The sequence below is a fragment of the Pan paniscus genome, chromosome 2 (assembly GCF_029289425.2).
Source record: "Pan paniscus chromosome 2, NHGRI_mPanPan1-v2.0_pri, whole genome shotgun sequence".
Taxonomy (NCBI): domain Eukaryota; kingdom Metazoa; phylum Chordata; class Mammalia; order Primates; family Hominidae; genus Pan; species Pan paniscus.
The window spans coordinates 31,845,039-31,857,317 of record NC_085926.1 but is presented as its reverse complement, the minus strand read 5'-3'; the positions used below and the strand labels follow the sequence as shown (position 1 = coordinate 31,857,317).

General features: G+C 42.8%; 1 protein-coding gene across 4 annotated transcripts in view; it reads left to right on the top strand.

Moving 5' to 3' along the window:
* The window catches only part of OSBPL10 (oxysterol binding protein like 10), a 321,010-nt gene that overhangs the window by 104,013 nt on the left and 204,718 nt on the right, over positions 1–12,279 (top strand). For all 4 annotated transcript variants that reach the window (XM_034956018.2, XM_003826138.5, XM_034956017.3 and 1 more), the window contains exon 3: positions 285–364. In XM_034956018.2, coding sequence (XP_034811909.1) covers positions 285–364 — 80 coding nt within the window. The remainder of the gene's footprint in view (positions 1–284; positions 365–12,279) is intronic.

The window sequence follows — 12,279 nt, the reverse complement described above, 5'->3', positions numbered from 1 at the left end:
TTTCAGAGGAGGCTAAAAAATGGCAAAATTATTCTTATAACGGGTATTTCAGAATCCATTTTTCATATGGCTCAAGAGAGGATTTTCCGTGGGATTCAGTGCAGTCTCTGTTTTGGTGTAAGTACAGGCTGCTTGAGAACGTTGTGATCTGTGCTTGCTTCCCCACCTTCTTGCTACCTCTCACTCCCCAGGCTCCCCACCCCCTTAGGTGGGTGTAGAAATAAGTTGGATGTGTTTTAGAACAATCTCTGCAATCATTTCTTTCTCTGTTTTCTCTATTTTAGCTGCTGATGCAAAAGAGAAACAATTCTGGGTGACTCAGCTTCGAGCTTGTGCCAAATACCACATGGAAATGAATTCTAAGGTAAGTCACCGTGAGAAAGGAAGGAGGCATTCGAATAACCAGCCTGGCTTTCAGCCCCATTATTTGTTTCTTCGGGGAAGGTGTTTTTCATGTTATTTTTTAAGTTGCCCACTGCAGTGGAATTCCTACTTGTCCTGCTGCACATAAATTTAAAGCCAGGAGAAATGTAGTCAGATTTTCTTGTAGGTAGAATACGCAGGCACGCAGACACTATGGGAACCGAATCTGGAAAGACACTTTTGCATTCTGTTGTCAATTTAGGCAGCTGTTAATTGGTCTATTGAGAAGTTCTAGTGGATGATTTCATTGTGGAGATGAAGTTGTCAGATTTACAGTTCGTAAATCTAGTAGCCATCACCGATCCTTAAATAAAACCTAGGCCCTGAATTGCTTATGTGCTTTGCAAGGAGCTTCTGCATTCCTAGTGTATCAAAATGTTCTCAGGTAATTTGGCATCCAAGTATGATTTATTCTCTCCTGGGGACCTTGTGAGATCTTGTGTTAGGTGTGCAGGAGGTAGGAGGTGGGCATTTTCATGGATTATTGTGGAGGATTTACATTCATTAAAATACAGGAAACAATTTCAAAATGCATTTATCTAGGGCAATAAATATTTGTTAAATTAATGTTCCAAGGGCTACTCCTTTCTATCATTAGTTCAAATATAGTTAGTGTATCCAACTGCTATCTTTTTCTGTATTCCATGCATCCTGTAGAAAGATCCATTCTTCAAACTTCTGATGATTCCATCTGCTAAAACCTGCCTGCTTTCTGGGTCAGGGCCATGTGAAATGTCTTACTTAGATACACCTGGCTGTTCTGCCTCCAAATACAAACTAAAATAATTTCTTCATAATGCTTTTTTTTTTTTTTTTTTAAAAGACATCCCCTTTTCCTTAACTTGCTTAGGATAGTGGCACTTACCTGTAATGCCTCGCTTAACTTGCCCTAAGCCGAATCTTCAGGAACTGTAGGTACAGCCCTCATTCTAAAGCATTTTCCCCCAATTGGCCTTCTTTATTTTCCAAGAATTATAGTAGGAGTTCTCAACATTTAATTGGTACTTTATATATATCTAGGAAGTGCAGTTTGTTTTTGTCTTTTTATATGTGTCTTTACTTTTTATAAACCAGAACAGAAGAGGATAAGAGTAGAAGGACTTATCCCCACCTATTGCCCTATGTGCTCATTAGAGATAGTTGTTCTTAACTGTTCTTGAATATCTTTCTAGTAAATTTAGTATATCTTGGTATGTGTATGTGTATATAACTGTATCTACGTAAATACATGTTTTTATACAAATGGGGATCACATGCATACTGTTTTCTCCTTTTTTTTTTTTTTTTTACTTAATATATTTTGGAGATCTTTTTGTATTAGGCACATGGATTTACTTGCACTCCTTTTTGGTTGGCCAGATGGTGTTTTTGGGAATGGATGTCAGTGCTTTATTTAAGTCTTCTACTAATGGAAATTTAGAGTTGTTTCCTTATTGTTGTTGTCACATATAATGCTGTAATGTGTGACGTCTTTGTGCATATATATTCTTATACCTCTAGGTGTCTATCTGTAGGATGAATTTATATCAGTAGAATTGCTAGATCTTAGAATATGTCTTTGAAATTTTCATAGATGTTGCTAAATTGTCTTTTACAACAGTTGCCCTTATTTGTACTCCCACCTGTTCTGTAAGGGTTTGTTTCCCCCTCTCATTAACGGGTGTTACTAACATTCAGGTTTTTTCATTCTCACAGATCAAAATTGGATACCTCATTATTTTTATTTTCATGTCTAAAATCGTGACTGGGGCCAAGTATGTCTTCAAATATTTATTGGCCATTCTGCCAATTTATATCCTTCACTTGTTTTTCTATTAAGCTCATTTTTTCCTCTTGATTTGCAGTAGCTCTTTGTGTACAAAGGATTTTTTTTGGCCTGTCATTTGTACTGTTGATATTTTCTCCTAGTAGACAATTTGTATTTTGAGTTTGAATAAAATTTTTGCTTTGTAGAATATTTAAGTTTTTGCAGTCAAGTTTATGAGTATTTTTATTTTTGGCTTTTGGTTTTGTATCATATTTAGAAAGGGCATCTCTGGTCCAAAATTATGAAAATATTCTTCACTGTTTTCAAGGAGTTTATAGGTTAATTATTATATTTAAATCACTGATTCATCTGGAATTTATTTTGGGAGTGGGAATTGAGGTAGGGGAACCAACTTTAAGTACATTAATATTTTGATGAATCATTGTAGAGAAGAAAAATTAAAGGCTTCCTAATGGTAGTTAAAAAAAAAAAGGATTTGAAGATTCTTGGAAGCAGAGTTTGATTTCCTGATGTATTCTCTGGTTAGCTTCAGGAATACTGACTAATCTATTAATATTAGAATCAAAATAAATAATAATTTAGAAGTTTAGGCCTGGAGGATTTCTTATTTGAGAAATGGAGATGAAAGTGCTATTACCACTCATTTATATCCTAGCTAGCATGATCAACTAGGGAATAATAATTTTAAAACTGTGAACAGACCTTATTATTCAGTGACAGCATTACCAAATTCAAGGCTGCTTAAGCAGAAGTTAAATAGTGAAAACAAGGATGTGCTCAAAGTGAATATAAACTTGATATCTAGTTAACTATAGTATTGCTGCTTAATTTGCATCATGGTTATTAGGAATATATGCCAAGCCTCCTCTTCACCGTGTTTCTTCTTTATTCTCAGCAGATCAGATCCCTCTATAGTAGACTATAGAGAATACTTTCCCTACAGCTGCTTGGAATTTTGCCTTTTAAAAACTCTTATGTAAAATCGTGTTCAGGTGGGAAAAAAATAAAATTGTGTTCCCTGGAACAAATATTAGGTAAAATGGTGCTATAATTCAAACTCATTTTAGTAAGAACTGCAGGATAGCCAGATGCATAGAACTGTAGAGCTGAAAAAGGCTTTAAGGATGACCCAGCCAGTGGTTTCAATACCCAGACCTGCCTTAGTCACTACCTGATGAAGTTTTTCCCCAGTCCAGAGTGAAATGAGAAAAACAAGGAGGGAATTATTCCCAAAGACAACTTTATTTAAAATAAATGACTACTCTTCTTTTCAAAAATTATGTTGCTTTGCTTTTGGATGGTTAAAATATTCTTCCTTTTTATCGTAGAATATGGTAGAATATTGATTGCATTTTTTTTAAAATTGAGGTTTATTGGAGTATAATTTGCATACAATAAAATTTAACTCCTTTTAAGTGTAAAGTTCAATGAGTTTTGACAAATATATGGAGTCTAGTAACCACCACTGTACTCACAATTCCGCCCTGCCAGCAGGTTCCCTCATTACCCCCTTTATGATCAATCTCCTCGCTGACCCCTCTGCAACTGGCAACTGCTGATTGGTTTCCTATTTATAGTTCTGCTTTTTCTAGAATGTTCTATAGGTAGAATTATATGGCCTTTCACAACAGACTTCTGTTACTTACAAAAAAGTTTTTGAGGCTGGATGTGGTGGCTCACACCTATAATCCCAGCACTTTGGGAGGCTGAGGCAGGCAGATTGCTCGAGTCTGGGAGTTCGAGACCAGCCTGGGCAACATGGCGAAACCCTGTCTCCAAAAAAATACCAAAAAAATTAGCTGGGCATGGTGGTGCACACCTGTAGTCTCAGCTTCTCAGGAGACTGAGGTGGGAGGATTGCTTGAGCCCAGGAGACAGAGGTTACATCAAACTGAGATTGCACCACTGTACTCCAGCCTGGGTGACAGAGTGAGATCATGTCTCAAAAAAAAAAAAAAAGCTTTTGAATTTCATCCATGCTGTTGTGTGTATCAGTAGTTGATTCTGTCTTTACATTTTAGTTATTTTAGTGGAATTATGGTACTTTTTGTTCTTAATATTCTTACTTGGAAAAATCGAAAGTGTGAATAACCCTAAGTCAATTCCCAGACTTAAAAAAAAAACAACAACAAAAACAAAACACCTTTGAAATCCAGAGGTCTGGCTATCTCGCCCAGCCTCCATTGGTTTGTACACAAAGAAGCCCCAACCAGGAGGCTGTGGTGCTAAGACTGGAACCTGGGTCTCCTACTTTCTTGTCCTTGCTCTGACATCTAGCCTCACAGATGTCAGCTAGGGCCACCATGTGCTTCCCTCTGTGGGTGGTGGGGTCCCTTCTAGGAAAGTTTCTGATTCTGCATGGACAGAAACTGACAAACAGACAAAATCTCCCTTTTCTCCATGTCACATAGGTTCATCCTGTGGTTTCCGGTGTTACTTGAGGTGGAGTCACCGGGGTATGGGATTGGTCTGCCAGGAAGAATAGAACGCAGACTTCCCCTGAAAACACAAACAACAAAAGAAAACATTCAGCCTTTAGTGCATGATAAAAATTAAAGCAGCATTGATGGAGAAAGTGTTGAGAGAGAGTCATAAAGCCATTCTTATGAGAATCTACTTGTGTATGACTTTGAAGGTCTTAAATGCGAGAAATGCAAGAGTGAATTTCTTCCATGTGTGTGCGTGTGCATGTATGTGTGTGTGTGCGTGTGTGTTTTGAGACAGGGTCTCATTCTGTTGCTCAAGCTGGCATACAGTGGTGCAATCAGTGGTACAGCCTTGACCTCCCAGGCTCTCAATCCATCCTCCCACCTTAGCCTCCTGAGCAGCTGGGGCCACAGGCACACACCATCATCCCCGGCTAATTTTTTGTAGAAACAGGGTTTCTCCACATAGCCCAGGCTGTTCTCCAACTCATGGGCTCAAGCGATCCTCCTGCCTTGCCCTCCCAAAGTGCTGGGATTATAGGCACGAGCCACTGAGCCTGGCTTCTTGTAGTTTTTATCAAGTGGGTGGTCTTAGGAAACTTCTAGGATAGGAAAAGTGGTGTTAGAGTGTGTCCGGCATTGGTGGGTTCTTGGTCTCACTGACTTCAAGAATGAAGCCGCGGACCCTTGCGGTGAGTGTTACAGCTTTTAAGGTGGCCTGTCTGGAGTTTTTTCCTTCTGATGTTTGGATGTGTTCGGAGTTTCTTCCTTCTGGTGGGTTCATAGTCTCGCTGGCTCAGGAGGGAAGCTGCAGTCCTTCGTAGTGAGTGTTACAGGTCTTACGGCGGCGCATCTGGACTTGTTCGTTCCTCCCGGTGGGCTCGTGGTCTTGCTGGCTTCAGGAGTGAAGCTGCAGATCTTAGCGGTGAGTGTTACAGCTCATAAAAGCAGTGTGGACCCAAAGAGTGAGCAGTAGCAAGATTTATTGCAAAGAGCGAAAGAACAAACCTTCTACAGTGCAGAAGGGGACCGGAACGGGTTGCCACTGCTGGTTTGGGCAGCCTGCTTTTATTCTCTTATCTGGCCCCACCCACGTCCTGCTGATTGGTAGAGCTGAGTGGTCTGTTTTGACAGGGCGCTGATTGGTGCGTTTACAATCCCTGAGCTAGACACAAAGGTTCTCCACCTCCCCATCAGATTAGTTAGATACAGAGTATAGACACACAGGTTCTCCAAGGCCTCACCAGAGCAGCTAGATACAGTGTCGATTGGTGTACTCACAAACCCTGAGCTAGACATAAAGGTTCTCCAAGGCCCCACCAGAGCAGCTAGATACAGAGTGTCTATTGGTGCACTCACAAACCCTGAGGTAGACACAGGGTGCTGATTGGTGTGTTTACAAACCTTGAGCTAGATACAGAGTGCTGATTGGTGTATTTACAATCCCTGAGCTAGACATAAAGGTTCTCCAAGGCCCCACCAGACTCAGGAGCCCAGCTGGCTTCACCCAGTGGATCCCGCACGGGGGCTGCAGGTGGAGCTGCCTGCCAGTCCTGTGCCATGCACTCGCACTCCTCAGCCCTTGGGCGGTCGATAGGACTGGGTGCTATGGAGCAGGGGGCGGCGCTCGTCGGGGAGGCTCGGGCTGCACAGGAGCCCATGGAGGGGGTGGGAGGCTCAGGCATGGCGGGCTGCAGGTCCGGAGCCCTGCCCCGCGGGAAAGCTAAGGCCCAGTGAGAAATCGAGCACAGCGTCAGTGGGCGGGGACTGCTGGGGGACCCAGTACACCCTCCGCAGCCGCTGGCCCAGGTGCTAAACCCCTCACTGCCCGGGACCGGGAGGCCCGCCGGCTGCTCGGAGTGCGGGGCCGCCAAGCCCACGCCCACCTGGAACTCCAGCTGGCCCGTAAGCGCAGTGCGAAGCCCCGGTTCTCCCTTGCGCCTATCCCTCCACACCTCCCTGCAAGCTGGGGGAGCCGGCTCTGGCCTTGGCCAGCCCAGAAAGGGGCTCCCATGGTGCAGCGGTGGGCTGAAGGGCTCCTCAAGTGCCACCAAAGTGGGAGCCCAGGCAGAGGAGGTGCCGAGAGCAGGCGAGGGCTCTGAGGACTGCCAGCACGCTGTCACCTCTCAATAGGAATTCAGTAAGCACTGAGGATGAATCAGGAACTGGCCTGTTGGCAGAAGTAATGATAATTAATACTTTATACTAGTGTGAGCTTCATCCATGATTGTGTTACTCTTCACAGAAGTCCTGTGAGGTAGTTGGTATTATTTCCATTTTTATAAATTAGAAAATGGAGGCCAACTGAACCTAAATGACAGGCTGAAAGTTACACAACTGTTAAGTGACTAAGCTGGAACAAAAGCCCAAATTGCTTAGCATGCTCCCTCTTCTTTCCATCTCCCATCCTAGTTTATTGGCATAATTTGAATAGAAAGGTTCACCCCCATCCCCTTGAGCCCCATATTTTCATATATTGCAGAGGAAACAGCTCTGGAATAGGATGTCTGCAATCTTTATGTAATCAAAGGAATCCTTCCTCAATCTTCTAAATTGATTCTGATTCTACAGTTTTTTTAAGTGATATTGCTTAAAATTACATCAGCCTTTTGCACTCATTTTTTGGGGATGTAAGCTTATTATACAAGGTGAGCATTTTGGCGGGGTGGGGGGTTCCCCTAAACTTTGAATGAAAAGTGTCTTCTGATTAATTGAATATATCCATCTTTCAATTCATGACATTCTGGTTTAGAAATGATATTGTGGGGTTCAGAGTGAGAAGACCTGTTTAAATCCCTGCTCTGCCAATGATGTATTGAGCATACCTGCTTAGGCCATTTTTTTGTACTTTCTGAACCTCTGTCTCCTCATCTTTGAAATGATGATATCTGTCTCATAAGGTTGTCATATAGCTCAAGCAAGAGAGTGAAGTGAAAGCCATTTGCTGAAGTGAAGCACTCCTCGGAGTTGGGGGCTTAGTAGCAGGTGCTGATTTTCAGTAAGGCTGCTGCTTGGAAGTTCAGACTCCTGACCACCCTTGGTGCTTTGACAAATCCCTCAAGGAAAACAACTTTGCTTTTTAATCCATTCGTGGCTATGTGTCTGTTTATCAGTCTGTTTTTAGATAGGCCTTATTATTTTCAAGTGACCACATCAAAGAATGTAGGGTCATTCAAAATCAACAAAAGTCAATATTTGGGAGTGGGTTCGGGAGTTGGAGAAATTTCTGAATAGTGCTGTTTTCAAGTTACTTTTGACCTTTGTGAAAAGTAGCGTAAAAAGAACAAAAGTCAAGTGATTAGGGAACATTTAAAAGACATTCATACAAGAAAATTTTAGTTTCATTGGCTTTAATTCTGACTGAGAAAATTTTTAAAGGTCAAACTTGATGGAAACTTATAATATTTTCAATAGTTTTTGGATTTTTTTTTTTCCTGGACATGGAAAGTGGATTCGTTTGTGGAGATGACTTGTACACGAAGTGTAATAATAGCTTATGAGTCTGCTGTGATGCTAGTTGGGCTTTAGTATCTTCTCCCTTGACGTTTCATCCCTAAAGGATAAATGTGTGACAGACAGTGATGCTTATCACTTCCTCAAGTAGCGCTTGGCAGCCACCTAGACAATGGCGGGGGAGGTGGAATGTGGTGCTTCAAAACCCGATGGAGCTCGGGGATTGCCTTTTTGGTTCAGGTGGCTGTTTTCTGACTGGCATTCCCCATCCTCACTGCAAATGTATTCTTAGTGCCAATTCATCTCTAACAGCTTGCAAAGGCCTTTTTTTCTGTAACGGAAGTAGCATTATTTTTCAAGATTATGAATATTACCTATATGCCATATAAAACATTCAGAAGATAGAAAAGTATTTCAAAAGGTCACCCCAGACCCCACCCCCAGACATAATCTGATGCTACCATTTGGGTATGCATCCCTCCAGGCACTTTTTAATGTGGAAAAATGCAGAGAGACACATGACTCCATTTGGAGGTCCGTCCTGCCTGTCTTTTTTTTTTTCTTGTACGTTCATATGCACGGAACTTGTACACGTTTTGTTTTCATGGGCAGTTTACATCTCTGTGAGGAGGGACTAGGAAGACCAGGCTTTGGCCATAGACCTAGTCTATGTTTGGGCTGTTTTATTTTTAAAGTGACTGTGAGAGTGTTCAATTGGGGACCTGTTTCTTAGAACATTTCTGGGATCTCTCTTGTGTTTTATCTTCCTTCCAGTCAGCTACTTGCCCTTCTGTCTGGGTCATTTCTGACCCCTTGTTCTGTCTGTCTGTTTCCCTCCCTCCTTCCCTCCCTCCCTCTCTCCCTCCCTTCCTCCCTTCCTTTCTCTTTCTTCTTGTCTTACTCTGTGCCCAGGCTGGAGTGCAGTGCCCTGATCTTGGCTCACTGCAACCTCCGCCTCCCAGGTTCAAGCAATTCTCTTGCCTCAGCCTCCTGAGTAGCTGGGATTACAGGTGCACACCACCATGCCTGGCTAATGTTTTGTATTTTTAGTAGAGACAGGGTTTTACCATGTTGGCCAGGCTAGTCTCAAACTTCCGACCTCAAGTGATCCACCCTCCTCGGGCTCCCAAAGTGCTGGGATTACAGGCGAGAGCCACCGTGTCCCGCCTGTGTCCTGTTCTTGATTAGCTCCAAGTGGGAAGTTGAGAAAATAAAGGGAAGTGTTTCCTGGTATTTTATACATCTAACAGTATGGAAAGCACAGCAACTTTTTTTTTTTCCATCTATGGATAAAAAAGCAAGAAAATGTAGATATATGTAGATGTATTTGAAATAGTTAATGATACTCATTGCATTAGAAATCCTTTCTCTGGGCTTCTAGGACCCCAGGCCTAACTCTCTCCTGGCGCTTACTAATGACCTGGTTTCCCGTCTCCTCCACTTGACCCTGTGCTCACTGAGAGCAAACAGTGGTGGCTACACTGAGGATGGCAGTAGGTCCCTGTGAATCTTCATCTGTGTAAAGAGTTTGAAGACACTGTGGTTAGATTGGCATATGGTTAGGGCTTATTGTCCTTGCTAGGTAATTCTAAATTAAAATACAAATTTTAGGATAAAGTCTTATGCAAATTTGGTCATGGAGGAATATGATTGGCTAATACAGGACTTTAAATTCATTATAAGTCATAGGGGGTCTTGAATGAACAGCAAAAGCTACTGAGTTTTGAGGAGTGTATATATTAATATTCATGCTGGAAGCTGCCCAAATTACAGGTCTTTTGGATTTTTTCTTTTTGCCCATCCCCTTAGAATGATAATTGCACATTAATTCACTTGTGGCCTTGTGGTAGTAAGAGCCCTGTCTTACCCCCGTCCACTGGGGTCTGGACAGCCCCAAGAGTAGGTGAGGCAGCTCTTCCTCACCCCTTCTAGCTGTGAGGGACCTGCCTGTGTTTACAAAACTTCCAATGATAGCTGACACCAGTGATATACCCTAACTCTCCTCCCCCGCCTTTGTCATGGCATCTATACTCCCCAAGCATGTAGGGGCTTTAGTCAGGGCATGTTAGAGCATTGGACAGTGAGAAAGGAGGCCGTAGAGAAATGGGCTGGCTTGGCACCCTGGCTGACACTGGTTGGTTCCACATCCACTCTGACTAAGGAGAGCATGCTCTGTGCGTGTCTTCTGTTCCTGAAGGCTGTGTGTCCTGAAGTCGCTGTTCCCACTTGTGTGGTTGAGTGCGCAGGAGTGTGTGGATAGGTTGAAAGACCAAATGATAGACCTCGCCCCTGCTTGCCAGGTGCAGACACCACCCCTGTTTGGGGACATTGAGAAACTTTACTTGGGGAGGCCTAGGGGATGTGTGGACTCCTTCCGGGGAATTAAAGGGTTTGTTTGTTGGGGTGGGAAGGAGGAGACAGGAGTGGGGAATTCTATCCATAGCAAAATGTGAAGGGTGAGGTGATTTGAAGCTGTTTAATTGTTCCTCCTGCCAATCTAGGTTTCTGATGGTGAAAGACTACAACTTTCTTGACTTTTTCCCGCCCTGGGGTGTGAGCCAGAGGGCTTTGGAGAGGTGCTTTGATATTTTGGTTAGGATGCAACACAACGGGAAGCAAGATTAACCCAGTGACATCTGTAGACTCTGAAACCATGTGGTCACAAGGGATTTCAGAAGTCATCCAGCCCAACATCCTGGTCTATCCAACTACTTGGAAAGAAAAATGCACACCAAAGTGTTTACGCTTATACTAAATAAAGATTGATTCTACTCAAAACAACATCCAATTTTATTCTTTTAGAGAGGGTACTGCTGGTAACTCATTGGCTGAATTCTCAGAATTTTGGTGGCAATCTGACAAATGACACTGAATACCTCTTTTATATGATTAAGCAATTTTAGGGTCTCTCAGAACAATTTGAAATAATTCAGAAGTAACAGAATGATTAAAATGTTGTGTCTTAGTCTGTTTGGGCTTCTGTAACAAGCTACCACAGACTGGATACTTTTAAACAACATGAGCTCTTCTTTCATGACCTAATCACCTCCCAAAGGCCCACTTCCTAATGCTATCACCTTGGGGGTTAGGATTTCAACAAATGAATTTTAGGGAAGACACAAGCCTTCAGACCATAGCAGATCGAAAGGGATTCCAAACTCCCTTTGTTGCATTTGTCTAAGAAACAGTAGATGAAAAGGGATAAGAAAATACAGGTTCTAAAACTATGCTGTGCAATATGGAGACCTCTAGCCACATGAGACTACTTAAATTTAATTGAAATAAGATTTAAAAATCAGTTCTTCAGTGGCACACATTTCAAGTGCTCAGTAGCCACATCTGGCTGATGGCTGCGTATTGGACAGCACAGATATAGAGCATTTCCATTATCACAGAAAGTTCTGTTGGATAGAGCTGGTAAAGCTTCCACTATTACTTAATGGTTTCTAAGAAAGGAATTTACCAATATCTAGTTTTGTCTCTTGCACAATGAACAGTTCTTTTAATCTACAGAGGTTTAATGGGGCTCCCTCACCCCTTCTGTCCCTCCCTCCCTTCCTTTCTTCTCCCTTTCTATTGGGAGTCCTGGTCTTCTTTAGGACCTCGGCATTAAATGCTTGATCAGTTTCACTTGTCCACTTGCCTCACCTGTGCAACAGGAACATAGGCCTTACTGATCTGAAGGCAGGAGCTAATGTTCTCTGTGGTCCGGGTCAGCTACTTGTTCACGCCACTGGAGCCATTTATGGAGCAGACATCTCAGACGCGGCTTTAGTGAAGGACAAAAGAGCAAAGGAGACTGCTAGTTATGCCTGTCCCTAGCTCGAACAATCGTTAGTGGTACCACACTTCCTAAGGCAAGTCCAAAACTTTATCTTGGCATTAAATGCCCACTCATTTCGGGTCCAGTTTCTTCCCCTCTATCTCTACCCATCATTCAGTCAGTGTTCTAGACAAACAGCTCCCCAAGCACCCTGCACACCTCCATGCTTCCTTGCCTTTGTCACTGCTGTTTCCTTTGCTAGGAATGCCTTTCCCTCCCCCTCCCTCTTGTGGTTTTTAAAGCTCATATACTTTATATGGTTAAGTATATGGTCGGGTGCGGTGGCTCACTCCTGTAATCCTAGCACTTTGGGAGGCTGAGGCAGGTGGATCATGTGAGGTCAGGAATTCGAGACCAGCCTGGGCAACGTGGCGAAACCCTGTCTA